At 29.0% G+C, this 18823-nt stretch overlaps 3 protein-coding genes across 3 annotated transcripts in view; all 3 read left to right on the forward strand.

The window, feature by feature from the left end:
* The first annotated feature begins 1420 nt into the window (after positions 1-1420).
* On the forward strand, positions 1421-2589 carry LOC135960300 (uncharacterized). The gene is made up of 2 exons (XM_065511560.1): positions 1421-1763; positions 1835-2589. The coding sequence occupies exons 1-2, from the start codon at positions 1471-1473 to the stop codon at positions 2532-2534; spliced, it is 993 nt and encodes a 330-aa protein (XP_065367632.1). The 5' UTR covers positions 1421-1470; the 3' UTR covers positions 2535-2589.
* Positions 2590-7012: 4423 nt separating this feature from the next.
* LOC135961130 (procathepsin L-like) lies at positions 7013-8665 on the forward strand. The gene is made up of 3 exons (XM_065512627.1): positions 7013-7104; positions 7167-7661; positions 8392-8665. Exons 1-3 carry the CDS (start codon positions 7028-7030, stop codon positions 8591-8593), a joined length of 774 nt encoding a protein of 257 aa, XP_065368699.1. The 5' UTR covers positions 7013-7027; the 3' UTR covers positions 8594-8665.
* Positions 8666-10777: 2112 nt separating this feature from the next.
* LOC135961653 (cathepsin L) overlaps positions 10778-18823 on the forward strand; it is a 29713-nt gene continuing 21667 nt past the window's right edge. Inside the window, exons 1-2 of the mRNA XM_065513183.1 lie at positions 10778-10910; positions 12955-13105. Of these exons, the coding sequence (XP_065369255.1) occupies positions 13010-13105 (96 nt within the window). The 5' untranslated portion in view covers positions 10778-10910; positions 12955-13009. The remainder of the gene's footprint in view (positions 10911-12954; positions 13106-18823) is intronic.

Consider the following 18823-nt stretch of genomic DNA (forward strand, 5'->3'; position numbering starts at 1 on the left):
ATAATTTTAATACACCTGCATCTTCTGAACCACTGCTCCGGTAGCAAAATGATAAACAAACTTATCGTTTGTTTTTTGGATTGAAAATTTCATAAACAATTTATTATCACTATCTTTGCGATCGGTTCCACTTTATAACGTCACCTTTTTATACCCTTCATCTTCGTGAGAAGGGTATATATAGGTTTGTCATTCCGTTTGTAAAGTATACATATATATTCTGGATCCTTATAGATAGCGGAGTTGATTAAGCCATGTCTGTCTGTCTGTTGGAATCAATTTTCTGAAGACCCCTGATATCTTTGGGATACAAATCTTCAATAATTCTGTCAGACATGCTTTCGTGAAGTTTGCTATTTAAAATCGGTCCACAAATGGTTGAGATATGAGGAAAAAACCAGGACAACCTCGATTTTTGACCTATATCTGGATTACTAAGTCATTAATATAGACAATATGGATATATGATAGATATTTCAAAGACCTATGCAACGACGTATGTAAGACCATAGTAAGTTGGACCTACAATGTGTCAAAATTGGAAAAAAAAATTTTAACCCGAATTTTTCTTTCACCAAAAAAAAAAAAAAAAATTAAAAAAAAAAATTTTTAAATTTAAAAAAAAAAATTTAAATTTAAAAAAAAAAAACGATTCGAAAATTGTTTTTCCAAAAAATGAAAAAACTGCAAAAAAAATAAATTTTGTTCACCTAAAAATATTTAAAATTTTTATTTTGAAGTATAATTTGATGAAGGGTATATAAGATTCGGCACAGCCGAATATAGCTCTCTTACTTGTTATATTTTCCAAGTTATTTAGCTAAGACACAATACGCAGCTAAGCGAAGACACACCGTATGTAATTCGACATGATTTGCATGCAGCCAATCAAATAAATAAGTTGAAATCATTCAGTAAATCAGGTGTTCGCGATCGCCCAATGGATGTCATAAATTTTCAATTACGAATAATTAAAGAATGTCCACAAATATAATTTGGGTATAACCCCACAATAAATAAAAAATTTAAATGTAAATCTCAACATTAGCTGTAGTCCGAAAAATAAGGAAGCCATAAAACAAAAGAATGAAAGAATTATGATACGATCGTATTAAATGTTTCAGATATTCAGTTTTATTTTAATCTTTATAGGCAACAATAAATCAATTTATTAACCTAGGAGCCATAACGCGTACTAAACACCAAATATTCTAGATCTCAGATTTTTATAATTAAAATATACTCTATTCCCTCTACAGCTTATCTAATCAGATTAAACAAAAAAGAGAAAGAAAGCTAATGAAACTGATGTTGATTAAATTTCAATTTATTCAAACAATGGTTTATCGATCGTGCAAAATTCCATACTTCCCGTTCAAACATTATTTCAGTGTACTCGTATATATAAACTCAAGTGGAAATTAACATTTCATTTTATTTGAAGTTAGACCTCAACAATAGCACTTCAAAATGCAATTGATCTTGTTAATATTGAGTTTTTGCTGTTTAGCTGCAGCTTTACAGGAAGCGGAAATAAAACAGCAGTGGTTGAGTTTTAGAAGTAAATATGGCCGAAATTATCGCAATGTGGTGGAGGACAGTCAACGTTTTGTGAACTTTAAGAGAAATTTACAAAGAATGTGGCTGCATAACAAGCGTTTTGAGCAGGGTTTGGAATCCTATGAAATGGCAGTGAGCCCTTTTAGCGATATGGATTTTAATGAAATTGAAAAATCGTATATGGGTTTAAAAATGACCGAAAAGTTAGTTAAAATTTTAATTATTTAAAAAAAAATCGTTTAATTAAAGTTATTATTTTTTGTTTCGTTTAAAGGGATGAAGAATTATTCCGAAATTCTACTTTATATGAACCTTCTAAGAAACAGCGCTCGGCTTTACCCCATTATGTTGATTGGCGTGAAAGTGGTGCCATTACTGCAGTAAAAGATCAAAAGTCTTGTGGCTCCTGTTGGGCTTTTGCCAGTGTTGGGGCTTTGGAGGCGCATTACTTTTTGAAATACAAAAAAACTATTCTATTAAGTGAACAAAATCTAGTGGACTGCGTTGCAGAGAACTGGGGTTGCGATGGTGGTTGGATGGTGCCCAGTTTTAATTATGTTCGCGAAAACTTTGGCATTAATACCGAATCTGTTTACCCCTATGAGGCCGTTGATGGCCAATGCCGCCATCAACCCTATAACGGTGTTACTAATAATGGTTATATGGTGACAAGTCCCGACAATGAAGATCATTTACAATTTGCTGTGGCCTATGAGGGACCCGTCACGGTTTCCGTACATGCCAATGATAATTTCATAAATTATAAAAGCGGCATTTTCGATGATCCCGATTGTAGCCAAATCGCTAATCATGCTGTTTTGGTAGTGGGTTATGGCACCGAGAACGGCCAGGACTATTGGTTGATCAAAAATTCCTGGGGTACTCATTGGGGTGACAATGGTTATGTTAAGATGGCACGTAATAAGGGCAGTCAATGTGCGATTGCTAAGCATGTTTCATATCCAGTTTTTTAGACTATAGAATTTAAAATCTCTTACATATTTCAATAAATAAAGACTATAAAATGAATATGACATCTATTAACTAAAATTTATGAGAGCTTTAACCATGGATGACAACTAGATAGGTAACTGAGAGCTTCTGTTGTACTATTTATTTATTCTATGGCCTTAAGGAATAAATGGGAAGTGTGAAATTGTCCCACCGAAGCTATTTCCAAATGTAAGTGATTTCAAGTGTGCAGACACTTATTAGTCTCCTCATGACTAAAATAACTGGTTTCCACTTAATTGATTTGATGAAAGAGATCTGTGAAATTTTCATCATGTAAAGTTTTCTATAAAGACATACAAGGCCTCTCTGAAATCTCTCGCCAGCGAAGGATCCCCTGCACAACTCTCACATCACTCGTAAGACTTGTTACTTAGTTATTTTTAATGAACATATTAAATAAGATCGTGGGTTATTAAAGGATGGGAAAATGTATGGTTCGGAAGTCAAATAATTAAATTTCAATAATTTAGCTGTCATCCTTTGATATTCATTTAGTATTAAATTGGGAAATTGTAATCATGGAATGCTTTAAACACATGTAACATTTGTGATTTGGCTTTTTGAAAATCTCAACCAATTTTCAATTATGCTTTTAATTTAAAGAGCTTGCCTACAAAACCAAACACCCCAGGTTCGATCCCTGGCAGAGGACGAACAATGTTCATCATGGTTTTCGAGTTTTAAAAAGTAATTGTCTACAACATCCCTCTAAACAATCCATCCAAGAAGCCCCCTGACCGACCCTCTCCCTGGCAAAGGTCAGGCCGCCGCCACCCCCTTTAAAAAAAAGGTAGGAAAAGATTAGCAAGGTTCCCCACCACTACATCAAATACACAGAGGGCGTTGTTTCTAGGCAACGTCAGATGGCAGTCCCATTATCCTACGACCTCCAACCGTTTAACGAAACTGATACAAAATAACAATAGACTGGATCTAATGACAACATCGTAAATGGTGACGCATGATACTCCAATAATACTCTTAAATGAGAAAGACTCGAAAACAAATGCAACAAATCGATGGAGATGATTTGTGGAAGCCAAATAGACATCAGATATCTTCGGTTTCAGAAAGTCGCCACACAGCCAAAAACTGAATTGTTTGACCAGTCGGGAACTTTCTCGATTTGGTGATGTCAATTGGCCTCCTCGTTCTTGTGATTAAACACCATTGGAAATTTTTTTTAGAGGCCATTTCAAAGACCGGGTTTATGTACGTAAATAAACCACAAAGATAAAATTCGGCGAATAAATGACGAGACAAGAAAAGTGTTTTTCCAAAATGTGGTTGAACATTTTGTGAAAAGAGGGGACGTGCTATAGATGGACATTTACCAAATGTATATGTCCAATTGTAAATGAATCCGGAACGATCCAAGAGAATCGGATCATTCCGAAGCGCAGACCCAATTGTTGTGGTAATGTAATTGATTGTAAAGACGTCGTATATGCTGATGATGATGCTATTGAGATCAATAGAAAATTGTGTTCATGTGGATTGCGGACTTGCTATAAAGCCATAAAATCTTTGTCGGGAAGTTTCTCGATTTTGTGATGTCAATTGGCCTCCTCGTTCTTGTGATTTAACACCATTGGAAATTTTTTTCAGGGACTATTTCAAAGACCGGGTTTACGTAAATAAACCACAAAGAATTGATGCTCTGAAAGATAAAATTCGGCGAATAATTAACAAAGTAAGCGAAGTGTTTTTCCAAAATGTGGTTCAGAATTTTGTGAAAAGAGGGGACGTGCTATAGATGGACATTTACCAAATGTATATGTCCAATTGTAAATGAATCCGGAACGATCCAAGAGAATCGGATCATTCCGAAGCGTAGACCCAATTATTGTGGTAACGTAATTGATTGTAAAGACGTCGTATATGCTGATGATGATGCTATTGAAATCAATAGAAAATTGTTTTCATGTGGATTGCGGACTTGCTATAAAGCCATAAAATCTTTGCGATGAAGTACAATAGCCCAAACCATTGTTTTGTATATTACCGCCATCAATTTAAAAGACTCTAAGAGATCTTGCTAGATATCATTCTGGATTTCAAGCTAACCTTCAAATTGTAAGTTGGAGAATGGATGAAGATTCAGTTTTGAAAGAGACAGTGGAAGATATTCTTCCAGATTGTAAGTTAAGCTTCAAATAGTATATCAAGGAATGGGCGATAAAGGCGACAGTCAGTTTTTATACCCTTCACCTTCGTGAGAAGGGTATATATAAGTATGTCATTCCGTTTGTAATATCTACATTTTTCATTTCCGACCCTATAAAGTATATATATTCTGGATCCTTATAGATTGCGGAGTCGATTAAGCCATGTCCGTCTGTCTGTCTGTTGAAATCAATTTTCTGACGACCCCAGATATCTTCGGGATCCAAATCTTCAATAATTCTGTCAAACATGCTTTCGAGAAGTTTGCTATTTAAAATCAGCAAAATCGGTCCATAAATAACGGAGATATGAGCAAAAAACCGGGACAACCACGATTTTTGACCTATTTTTGATCTATATCTGGATTACTAAGTCATTAATATAGACAATATGGATATCTAATGATAGATATTTCAAAGTCCATTGCAACGATGTAGATAAGGCTATAGTAAGTTGGACCTACAATGGGTCAAAATTGGGAAAAATATTTTTTAACCCGAATTTTTTTTTCATCAAAAAATTTTTTTGTCATACTTTTTTTTCCCAAAAAAAAATTTTAAAAAAATTTTTAAAAAAATTAAAAAACAACTTAAAAAAAAAAAATTTTGAAAAACAATTAAATTTTGTTTACCTAAAAATATTTAAAAAAATTATTTTGAAGTATAATTTGGTGAAGGGTATATAAGAATATAGCTCTCTTACTTGTTAGAAAGAGTTTGTTCGATTTCTCCGTATGATTTTATGGTTTCTTGGCATGTTCTAGAGAAAAGGACCTTTTATAGATTGTGCAGACAATGAAGCTCTTTGTGTATTAAAAGTAATTTTTGTACTATACCCTCGAATGTAACGAATAGAGAGTCCAAAAAACCGGCAAATTTTAAAAACCGGAAAAGTGTGTTTTTGAAAAAACCGGTTTTGATTACTGTCTCTTAAAAAAACAGGTTAAAAGGTCTTCAAAAAAAAAACCAGTCAAAAGGTTTGTATTAAATTTTTATTTAATATGAAAAAGGTCGCTAATAGGAAATTTAGAATTTTTGAATTTTTAAAGCTTAATTTTCGATAAAATAAATTAATATTTTTAAAAATGGTATCAAAGTTTCTCATAAATATGTTGGAATGAGCTTTAGAAAATATATTTCATTAAACCGGTTAACCGCTTTACAAAAACCGGTTTGTCAAAAAACCGAAAAGTTAAAAAAACCGAAACCGGTGGAGTTTACAAAGATGAAAAAACCGGTTGACCGGTTTTCGGTTTCAGATACTCAAGTAGCGATGTACGAACGTGTCTAAAGAACGCTAATGTCATCCAGAATGGTTGACGTAAAGTAATCTTGGTGGAATTAAAGGCATTGACTTTTACATCGATGACTTCAAGTTGAATAATTGCATATGTTTGGGTAAATATTTCCATGAGGATCATGATCTCTCCAAGTAGGATCACAGGTCATTGTAGTGATTTCAGAGTGTTCAGGCAAATATGCTGGCGATTATGGAAATTGCTGACTGGCTGAGAACAAATGTTGTCTACACAACAGACACGAATACCTATTCTGTCAGACGAAGCTCAATTTTGGCATGATTCCTTGACTTGAGGGTCACAGGAATATACAGCTGTATGTTCCTTAAAACTGAAGAACATTTAAATAAAAAACACGGGTTATTTCTGAAATCTCTGTAAGACATAGGAAAGTTAATAAATCGTTCAAAATATGCATGGAATAAAACGAAAATTTGAAATTTCAACTCACACTATCTAAAAAACCACCGTGCTATCGTCAGCCACTGTTTTGACTATAAATTTCGTATCATAAGATAATATTTACTTCATACAGACCATTGACCTGAAACATTTATGGAATCAGTCATACCCGGTACTAAACGTATCTAATCGAATTTTGTCTTTTATTAGTAATTCTTTAAAATATTTCAAGCAACATTCTTATCAAAACAAAGACAAACGAGATGTTACAATAAACAATATTTGTGCAACACCTGCATTATTATTTTAGTCTTTGGTATATAAACCGAAATTCAATTAAGAATTTCATACAGTATCATTTATAAAAAAATGCATTTAAAATTATTTTTGGCCTTAAGTTTTTGTTGCCTTACTGCGGCATTGCAGGAAACAGAAATACTAAAAGAATGGTTAAATTTTAAACTTCATTATGGCAAAAGACATCGAAGCCAATTGGAAAATAATAAAAGTTTTCGCAACTTTAAACAGAATCTAAAAATAATAACTGAACACAATAAACGTTTTGAGCAGGGCGGGGTTACCTACAAAATGGCGCTTAATCCTTTTACTGATATGGATTTAGCAGAGATGGCACATTCTTATATGGGACTCAAAATAAGCGAAAAGTATTTATCGAAATTCAAAAGCTTATAAAGTAAATTTCTTAATAAATAACGTTAATTTTTAGGCATAAACAAATGTTTCTAAATGCCACACAATTTGTAGCCGTTCCAAATACGAAGCTAAACCAACCCACTTCTATAGACTGGCGTGATCAAGGTGCAATTGGCCCAGTCCAAGATCAAAAGGCCTGTGGTTCTTGTTGGGCATTTTCTACTACGGGCGCGCTAGAAGCTCACTACTTTTTGAAATACAACGAATCCATCACATTAAGTGAACAAAATTTGATAGATTGCTCTACAGAAAATTCGGGTTGTCAGGGTGGTTGGATGCTTTCTGCCTATGACTATGTACGTCTAAATGGTGGCATTAATCCTGAATCCAAATATCCCTATGAAGCTGTTGACGGCCCATGTAGATTTCAATCTGATTATATTGCTGCTACTTGTGAAGGTTACAATAAAATACGTGAAAATGATGAACAGCATTTACTAGAGGCTGTGGCCTCAGTGGGGCCCATTGCAGTGGCTATTGCTGTTAATTCTAATTTTATGAATTACTAGCTGAACCCTGTCCGCGTTGCTGGCCTTTAGAAAACATTTGTTTTATATTGCATATCGATCTCGATTTTAATATACAGTGTCGGACAAAGTCGGTGAATCAACTTTCAATGTTAATACATGTATTGGCATTTCTGCTGGTTCCAATGAATTCAAAAATTCAGTATGGAAATATCTTATTCATGACCCTATGTATAAGCAAACCAAATTGTTTATTACAGACAGAAAATTAAAATCTGACTTTGTACTGTTACCTAAAAGGCTTTTCTGAAGACACCGTAAAAATATCATCAAAATAGGTCCAGCCATTTTTGAGTCCATACGGAACATATATACACACATCCATTTTTATGAAATATAGGGCATTAGCGGTATAATGTAAAAATTGGATTTTTACACACCCCTCCGCCCACACACCTAATATAAAAAATCTATCTGTACAGTGTTAACCGCTGGGATTTTCTGAAGATACCCTGAAAATTTCATCAAAATCGGTCCCGCCGTTTTTTATATATATAGATGGCATTAGCGGTAAATTGTAAAAATTGGATTTTGCCACGCCCCTCCGCCCACAGACCAAAAATCAAAAATCTGACTTTACAGTGTTACCCGATAAGCTCTTCTGAAGATTCCCTGAAAATTTCATTAAAATCGGTCCATCCGTTTTTGAGTTCATTCGGAACATACATACATACATACATACATACCCACATACAAACATCCATTTTTATATATATACGATGATCCAGATTGTACAGATCATGTGAATCATGCTGTTTTGGTGGTGGGTTATGGTACCGAAAATGATCAGGACTATTGGTTGGTTAGAAATTCTTGGAGTTCTGAATGGGGTGAAGGTGGATATATTAAAATGACACGTAATAAGGATAATCAATGCGCGATTGCCAAGTATGGTTCATATCCGCTGGTATAAGAAAAAATATTTAACTTATTTAGAATTAAATGATTTTAACTTTATACAAGTAATAAAACCGATTTAATAAAACATATTGTAAAATTATACTGCACAAAAACTGTACAAGAAAATAAAGAACGTTTGTCTGCTGCAGATTTTCTATAGAAAATATTGTGCAGACTCAGTCTGCTATAAATTTTCTATAGAAAATATTGTGCAGACTCAGTCTGCTATAAATTTTCTATAGAAAATATTGTGCAGACTCCGTCTGCTATAAATTTTCTATAGAAAATATTGTGCAGACTCAGTATGCTATAAATTTTCTATAGAAAATATTGTGCAGACTCAGTCTGCTATAAATTTTCTATAGAAAATATTGTGCAGACTCAGTCTGCTATAAATTTTCTATAGAAAATATTGTGCAGACTCAGACTGCTATAAATTTTCTTTAGAAAATATTGTGCAGACTTAGTCTGCTATAAATTTTCTATAGAAAATATTGTGCATACTCAGTCTGCTATAAATTTTCTATAGAAAATATTGTGCAGACTCATACTGCTATAAATTTTCTATAGAAAATATTGTGCAGACTCAGTCTGCTATAAATTTGTTATAGAAAATATTGTGCAGACTCAGTCTGCTATAAATTGTCTATAGAAAATATTGTGCAGACTCAGTCTGCTATAAATTGTCTATAGAAAATATTGTGCAGACTCAGTCTGCTATAAATTTTCTATAGAAAATATTGTGCAGACTCAGTCTGCTATAAATTTTTTATAGAAAATATTGTGCAGACTCAGTCTGCTATAAATTTTCTATAGAAAATATTGTGCAGACTCAGTCTGCTATAAATTTTCTATAGAAAATATTGTGCAGACTCAGTCTGCTATAAATTTTCAATAGAAAATATTGTGCAGACTCAGTCTGCTATAAATTTTCTATAGAAAATATTGTGCAGACTCAGTCTGCTATAAATTTTCTATAGAAAATATTGTGCAGACTCAGTCTGCTATAAATTTTCTATAGAAAATATTGTGCAGACTCAGTCTGCTATAAATTTTCTATAGAAAATATTGTGCAGACTCAGTCTGCTATAAATTTTCTATAGAAAATATTGTGCAGACTCAGTCTGCTATAAATTTTCTATAGAAAATATTGTGCAGACTCAGTCTGCTATAAATTTTTTATAGAAAATATTGTGCAGATTCAAAAAATGTTGATGCATTCTGTCTAAGATAAAGTTTATTTAAAAAAATATTGACTAGTACAAAATAAACGTTTAAAGTTTAAAGTGGCTACACTCTAGGTTACTTAGAGACAATTAAGTGACAATTAACTTCACGCCCAGATACATGGAATGTTAGTAAACTTAAGCATTACCAAAATAAACAGTATGAGGATTATATCAACACAATTTATATTAAACCACTTTGTACGAATTACAAACAAAATGTTTAAAGAGACTACAATGTAGGTTACTTAGAGACACTAAAGTGACAATTGACTTCAAGATAGATCACCTGGGATGTATAAAGTAACCAATTGACTTCTCTCTGTACTACAAAGAGTACATACGTGTCAAATGACCCAAAATATATCAATTGGATTTAGCCAAGTGTTCAGACATTATTGAAAATTATTTTCTATAAGGGATACATTAAATACTTGCTTAACTGCTGGGTACTGAACTGAAATTGTTTCAGTAATTATAAATTTTACATCTTTATCATCTGTCGTATATGATTAATTTTTCAATATTAGAGATTATAAATTATATTTAAAAACAAAAATTATTTAAACAATTTTTTATAGAAGAATATTTGTTAAAAAAAATCTATTGAGAACTAATAATGATCATATATATCTTTATAAATTACTCAAATTGTTTTAGTTAGTTTTATTTTTGTTTAATTTAATTAATTTTAATGATTTTCAAGTTAATTTTAAAAGAACTTCAGTTTAATTTTATTTTTAATTATTTCAAATTAAAATTTCCGTTATTTTTCTCTATACCAGCAAATAACAACTCTACACTACTACCCAAAGCAACTCTGTGTTTGTTTATCATCTGTTACTACCTTGCTAATGCAACTCTGTGGTGATTGTGATTGTTTTTTTAATAAATAAAAACAACCCGTTCACTTGTTATAAAAAAAGCCGAAGTTTCTTGCATTGTACTTGCAATTTCGTTATTTATTAACAAATTGTGATTTAAACAAGTTGGTGGTCATTGGATTTGAGACAATTATTAAAAAAAAAAAGTATCTAAATAACTTTATTGTGTAAATATTTTAAAGAGAGATTAACAAAGAAATTAGAAAGACTAATTAAATTGGTAAGTGGCTGGGTTCTTTTCTATTTTAATTATAAAGGAAATGTTTTAAAAAAACTTATTGCGTCATATATTTAGGAGCCGAGAAAAAGGAAACATTTAATTTAACATAAATATAGAAATTGTTGATGACATTGCTATTGTTGTAGTAGATATTTTTATACAGCAATTTAGATTTATAACGTAGATAGATGAGTGTTTATTTTTTCTAAACCTTTGTTTATTTTATTGCGTGGTGGCCTAGTCTTTGGCTGTTGGTGTTTTTATATATTGAACTTACCATTAGTAGGTTTCACAAATATATTTTTTAATAAATTTGTTAGAATTTTATTAGTATTTCATCACTAACTGTACTTTAATTTGTTTTTTTAAATTTTGTAGTTAATTTTTCCAAAGAGAACGATCCCGTTAGAAAAAGTTAAAGAGTTGCCGTAGTATGATCATTTGAGTACAGTAGAGAACATAATTATGTTGTTGTAAAAGGATCTTTTGTTTATTTTCTTAGAATTTAAGAAAATTTCACAATTTATCTCTATTACCCTAGGTCTCCACGTAGCAATATTTATTGCTGCAATTGTCAAATTTGATTGCGTCAATGAAATTTGCGAGTGTAGACCGCAAATTGCCATACGTAGCAATCCATTGCGCAATGATTGCTCTACTGATTGCCTGAGCAATTATTGCTAAGCAATAAGCTGTCAGTTCAGTTGTCATTAATGTAAAATTTCTTCTTTCTATGATTCGGTGCGATTAATTTATACATATTTAATTTATTTAAGTACCAAAAGTAAAAAAAACAAAGAAATTAGTGAAAAAAATCATGCAATACAAAATATAAGCAAAATACACTAAAGTTTTTCATAGAACTTCTCGCGTTGAAAATTTTGTATTTGTGACGAACGTTTTCTCCACCTAAAGCAATCAGCAATCACTCTGCTGTTGTTCTGCCGACGTTATTGCTTGAGCTTAGCAATAAATATTGCTACGTGGAGACATGGGATTAGATATCTTTAAGTTTCTTTGTGTATGTTTTTATTAGAAAACAAAGCAGTATATCTTAATAAAAGAGAACAGACGATAAAAAATAACATCACATTAAATGATAAGATAAAGTATACAAAAAAGAAATGCATAACGTAAAATTTTCAATAATTTTGCAAACAAGTTTTATCTATTGTAATATAAACAAATAACTCATACTTTCTCTTTATCGGGAGTAAAATAAATTATTGAAATAGAATTGTTTAAATGTTTTTTATTTATTTTGCTTTTAATAGTTTTCTGTTTTAATTATTTGAGAGGTTATCTTGTGTTATCAGCAAAACATTTTGTCTACAGATAAAAAATATGGAACATAAATGCACTAACAGATCAACGCCCCTTAATTTTAAGTTTTGGGGGCCATGTTTAATTCTATGAAATTTATAAAATTTAGCTTTCTTTGTATTAAATTTGATTTTCAAATCCAAACACTTTTACTAATAGCTCTATACTACATAAATGTAAAACACATCTGTTTAAATTTATCTTTATAATCCAAACTTTTCGTTTTAAAATTCAAAACCTGTTGCCTGTGAATATTCTTCCTAAGTCGTGTCAATGTTAAAGAGAGTATCATATGTAAAGCCAAGTTTATTAAAATTAAATTTTTCATATATTTTTTTACCAAAAGCTCCTCTCTATCTACCTATTGTATTAAAGCAATTAAATATTTATTTATTATTTAGTTTACTAGTGTGAAATTAATATAAAAAAAAAGCTTTTTTATGTAAAAAAAACACAAACGTAAGCTTTATTTCTATAGAATTTACAGCAGACACTCAGCTGATAACTGAATGACAAACTGACCGATAAAACGTCACTTGGCTACTTTAACTAACTGGTACAAAAGTAATTAAATTTGTTTTGTTATTTCTGTTTTGTTTAACAATGATAACAACAAAAATTATAATTATTTTTAAACATGACTTGATAATTATATAAAAATTTTAGGAAACACTTTCATAATATAAAAAAAAAAATTAATGAAATTTTCCTTTATTTGCAGCATTTAATTAACATCACTTCATTCATCAACCTTACCTTTGGTATATATCAACAAAATGCGTACAGTATTAGCATTATTATTGGCCGTTATTGCCTTGGCCCAGGCCGTTACATTGTCAGATCTTTCCAGAGAAGAATGGCATACATTTAAGGTAAGTTTTAAGCCTAATTGTAATATATAAAATGTTGCCTTTGTTTTATACATCAGGGGTTTATGGTTTAGATAATTGAAAACTGTTGGGTATTTTTAAAATGATTCATTTAGTTTAGTGCTGTTTTTTGTAAACACTTGTTCAATTCTTTTAAATGCAATTCTACAAAAAAATGGAAAAAATTGTCATAAATTCTTTGTTTACATTAACTAAACAAAAAGTACTTATTAGTCATTTTTTGTTTTTTGTTATTGTTTATAAATATCTTTTAAACGATAACAATAAGTTTTGCAGCTTTAAGTTTTAAATAAACTTTAGTTTATTTTAAAATAGGGAAGGAACATTTAATAAAGAAAACTAGAAAATAAGATAGGTATTACAGATTAAGTCTGCTCAATATTTTGTATAGAAAATTGAAAGCAGATGAAGTTGGTCAATATTTTCTATAGAAAATTGAAAGCAGATGAAGTCTGCTCAATATTTTCTATAAAAAATTGAAACCAGATAAAGTCTGCTCAATATTTTCTATAGGAAATTTAAAGCATATTAAGTCTGCTCAATATTTTCTATAGAAAATTGAAAGCAGATGAAGTCTGCTCAATATTTTCTATAGAAAATTGAAAGCTGATGAAGTCTGATCAATATTTTCTATATGAAATTGAAAGCAGTTGAAGTCCGCTCAATATTTTTTATAGAAAATTGAAAGCAGATTAAGTCTGCTCAATATTTCCTATAGGAAATTGAAAGCAGATGAAGTCTGCTCAATATTTTTTATAGAAAATTGAAAGCAGATTAAGTCTGCTCAATATTTTCTATAGGAAATTGAAAGCAGATGAAGTCTGCTCAATATTTTCTATAGACAATTGAAAGTAGATTAAGTCTGCTCAATATTTTCTATGGAAAATTGAAAGCAGATTAAGTCTGCTCAATATTTTCTATAGACAATTGAAAGTAGATTAAGTCTGCTCAATATTTTCTATGGAAAATTGAAATCAGATTAAGTCTGCTCAATATTTTCTTTAGACAATTGAAAGCAGATTAAGTCTGTTCAATATTTTCTATAGAAAATTGAAAGCAGATTAATTCTGCTCAATATTTTCTATAGAAAATTGAAAGCAGATTAAATCTGATGAATATTTTTTATAGAAAGTTAGAAGCAGTTAAAGTCTGCTCAATATTTTTTATAACAAATTGAAAGCTGATTAAGTCTGCTCAATATTTTCTATAGAAAATTGAAAGCAGATTAAGCTGATTTGTATACAAATTTGTCTCGGTCTTGGGGAGTGCTATTTATTTCAATAATCTTACTTGTAAAATTTATAAATAAAGAGTAATAAACTAATTTATTATTCATTAGACTTGTTTTAATCAAATCAATTACTTTTCGATGTCTAAAGAAACTCATTTCAACCCAAAACAATAAATGATAAGGAATACGACACAAATATAAGGAAAATTTTCATTAAGCATAACGAAAAGTATAATGACCCATTTAATATAACGCAAAAATATAAAACAAATCTATATTAATTTTAAAAATACAAACTACAACGCCATATTGCATTTCAGTGATAAGAGAAACAAAACAAAAAAAAGAAGATTATAAACAATAAAATTAAATGCAAAATAAAACTATCTATAAATAATTTTGTTATGAAAACAAAAATATTGAAGCGAAGTCAATTCTAAATAATGTAATTAAATTAAATTTTACCCTTGAAGTACTAAAGTTAAATGCTTTTTAAAGCATGATAATGAAATGAATTTGTAAAAAGAAAAAAATCATTTATTAGGAAGTGAGTTATCAGTGTTAATTCATTTTTTGCCGGTTTTTTTTTTTTTTTGTAAATTAAAGCCTTTTGTTTAATATGACAAATTTATGTTTCATTTCGCAGAAAATTATGGATAATTTGAGATAAATTAAAAAAATGTTGTGATTTTGAAAAAAAAAATTCAAATTCCAGTTACCACCAGTCGCCAGACTACTGCTTATCGCCTTTTTATAATAATTATCTCATTATCTCTGTGGTACATTGTACCAACAACCCATTGCTGTTTTTAAAAGTCACGCTTAAGCTCTCTTTGATTGTCATGTGATGTTTATTAAATCACATTCCTTACACGTCATCATTTAAGAATGGTTTCCTATTTAATCAAATATGTGTGGTTCAATTCAAAACTGGATTTAAATTGAGTTAATTTAATGCAATGAAATATTTTCACAATTTCATTGCAAAAAGTCATATTTAAAATTTCGTAAAAAACTTCAATTAAACTTTTGAATGCAGTTTCTTTAGGTTTTGTATAATTTTTAGTAATATTAGAAAATTCGAACTTAATTTCGAATTTTTCGAACATAGCTAAATTCATTTATTTACAGCTTTACAAATAACGCGTGAAAAGTATAATAGTGTTGATTTTTATTAGATTTTATTTGTTCGAAAATTGAAAATGTTATTCAAATTTTGATTTTTTTTAATTTTATATTAGTTTTATATGTATATTTGAATTTAGTGCAATTTGAGTGATGTTCGAAAATTCGAACTTAATTTCGAATTTTTCGAACATAGCTGAAAACATTAATTTTCAGATCTACTTTATAAATTACTTAAATCCTAACTTAATTTTGGAGTTTTCAAACAGAAATCTTTATTTTAAGCTGTTTTTTATAAATACAGCAACATTTTTGTGGTATTTAGTTGTTCGAAATTCGAAAATCTTATTAAAATGCTGGATTTTATTAAATTTGAGCTTAATTTTATATATTCATTTGAATTCGGCGCAGTTTTAGTGATCTTTGAATATTCGAACTTATTTTTGAATTTTTCGAACATGGGAGAAATCGTTATTTATAGATTACATTATATGTATTAAAATTAAGTGATATTCGAAAACGGAAAATGTTAATAAAATATGGGATTTAACTCAATTTGAGAGTAATTTTATATGTAGATTTTAATTTGCTGCAATTTAAGTGAAGTTCGAAAATTCGAACATAATTTCGAATTTTTCGAAAATGGCGGAAATCTTTATTTTTAGCTTTTCTTTATAAATACAGTAAAAAATCATACATTTTATTAAAATTTTGTTATATTTCAATTGTTCGAAATTCGAAAATGTTATTAAAATATTGAATTTTACTATATTTGAGATATATTTTATATGTAGTTTTTAATTTGATGCAATTTGAGTGAAGTTCGAAAATTCGAACATAATTTCGAATTTTTCGAAAATGGCAGAAATCATTACTTTTATAGCTTTTCTTTATAAATATAGTAAAAAATCATACATTTTATTAAAATTTTGTTATATTTCAATTGTTCGAAATTCGAAAATGTTATTAAAATATGGGATTTTACTATTTTTGAGATAAATTTTATATGTAGATTTTAATTTGCTGCAATTTGAGTGAAGTTCGAAAATTCGAACATAATTTCGAATTTTTCGAAAATGACAGAAATCTTTATTTTTAGCTTTTCTTTATAAATACAGTAAAAAATCATACATTTTATTAAAATTTAGTTATATTTCAGTTGTTCGAAATTCGAAAATGTTATTAAAATATTGAATTTTACTATATTTGAGATAAATTTTATATGTAGATTTTAATTTGCTGCAATTTGAGTGAAGTTCGAAAATTCGAACATAATTTCGAATTTTTCGAAAATGGCAGAAATCATTACTTTTATAGCTTTTCTTTATAAATATAGTAAAAAATCATACATTTTATTAAAATATAGTTATATTTCAGTTGTTCGAAATTCGAAAATGTTATTAAAATATTGAATTTTACTATATTTGAGATAAATTGTATATGTAGTTTTTAATTTGCTGCAATTTGAGTGAAGTTCGAAAATTCGAACATAATTTCGAATTTTTCGAAAATGACAGATATCTTTATTTTTAGCTTTTCTTTATAAATACAGTAAAAATCATACATTTTATTAAAATTTAGTTATATTTCAGTTGTTCGAAATTCGAAAATGTTATTAAAATATTGAATTTTACTATATTTGAGATAAATTTTATATGTAGATTTTAATTTGCTGCAATTTGAGTTAAGTTTGAAAATTCGAACATAATTTCGAATTTTTCGAAAATGGCAGAAATCTTTATTTTTAGCTTTTCTTTATAAATACATACATCCAAAAACCATATATTAAGTACAATTTTAGTGGCAGAAATCTTTATTTTTAACTTTTCTTTATAAATAAAGTAACAAATCATACATTTTATTAAAATTTAGTTATATTTCAGTTGTTCGAAATTCGAAAATGTTATTAAAATATTGAATTTTATTATATTTGAGATAAATTTTATATGTAGATTTTAATTTGTTGCAATTTGAGTGAAGTTCGAAAATCGAAAATAATTTCGATTTTTTCGAAAATGCCAGAAATCTTTATTTTTAGCTTTTCTTTATAAATACATACATCCAAAAACCATATATTAAGTACAATATTAGTGATTCCAGTTGATCTAAATTCGAATTTAGATTGATTTTTTCTTGTAATATGACATTTTGAATTTTTCGAAATTCAAAAATATTCATATGTTGGATTTAACGTAAAGTGTCAAGAATTTTATATGCAAATTTAAATTGCATGCAAATTTAATTGTTGTTTGAAAATTCGAACGTAATTCCGAATTTTTCGAAAATAGCAGAAATGAGTTGTTAAACTTGAATGATAATTGTGGTGTTAAATGCGGCAATTGAGTTCAATGTATTATTATTTCATTTATTTATTGTTGCTTTAATATTGATATTTATTTTTGTATCGATTTTATATTTGGCATACTCTATTTGTTTTATGTTTTTGGTTTTTTTTGGGTAGGATGTCAATGACAATATGGTATTTTCTTTGTGAAATACTAAACAAAATGGAAATATTGTAATTCAGCTGTATTTTACACGCTTAATAGTACTTCCAAAAGGTTTCAAATATGTTTTAAATATAAAATAATTGAGAATTAACAATATATTATCACATTGAGAAACAAAATATTCATATAATATTGTAATTACACATTCCAATATTTAATGGATAAGGTTGTGAAAGTAGGAATAGCAATTGTACTTCATTTGTGGTCAAATGCTTCGTTTGGTTTATCAAAATTGATCACTTTCTGTTTGTTTATTAATTTTTCTTGCAGTAGAACACTGTACATTTCAAATAACAAATTCAAACAAAAATGTATTGCCTAACTTAAGGCTTAATGAAAATGTTAGCATGAAAACTCTTAAAATTAATAATTACTACATGACTGAAAATAAAAATTACTCTTTAAACAAAATATACTTGATATTCTGTTGATCCATGCAAATTCTTTTTGATTTATAAAGATATGAAGCAATTTATTTACCGTAATTTTTATATTTTGTTTTGTAGATTTGCTTAGCTATTTTTAGAATATTTATAAACATGCATACTTTCAAATTTCCATGGTCATAAACAGAAATCAATGACAATTTAAATTGTTTATTATTTTTACCTGTATTTTCTTGGTAATGACTAATTTAGGAGGATACTTATAATGACAATTATGAACCTTAAAAATCACATTTGTACCCAGAAGAGACCGGCATATTTTTTAAAATGTTTGTGTACTCTCTCCCACAAACTCTTTACACCATGTACAAGTGTGAGGAGTGTGGTTTCCTAAACAACATATTTATTGTAATTTTGTTGTTTGTTAGTATGTACTGTATTCTTTTGA

The sequence above is a fragment of the Calliphora vicina genome, chromosome 5 (genome assembly GCF_958450345.1).
Source record: "Calliphora vicina chromosome 5, idCalVici1.1, whole genome shotgun sequence".
Taxonomy (NCBI): Eukaryota; Metazoa; Arthropoda; class Insecta; order Diptera; family Calliphoridae; genus Calliphora; species Calliphora vicina.

Excerpts from the sequence above, each read along its gene's own strand:
- LOC135960300 (XM_065511560.1), top strand. The coding sequence starts at position 1,471 with ATGCAATTGATCTTGTTAATATTGAGTTTTTGCTGTTTAGCTGCAGCT. Across the intron at positions 1,764-1,834 it reads GGTTTAAAAATGACCGAAAA|GGATGAAGAATTATTCCGAA; the intron begins GTTAGTTAAAAT and ends TTTCGTTTAAAG.
- LOC135961130 (XM_065512627.1), top strand. The coding sequence starts at position 7,028 with ATGGCGCTTAATCCTTTTACTGATATGGATTTAGCAGAGATGGCACAT. Across the intron at positions 7,105-7,166 it reads GGACTCAAAATAAGCGAAAA|GCATAAACAAATGTTTCTAA; the intron begins GTATTTATCGAA and ends GTTAATTTTTAG. Across the intron at positions 7,662-8,391 it reads TCTAATTTTATGAATTACTA|TATATACGATGATCCAGATT; the intron begins GCTGAACCCTGT and ends TCCATTTTTATA.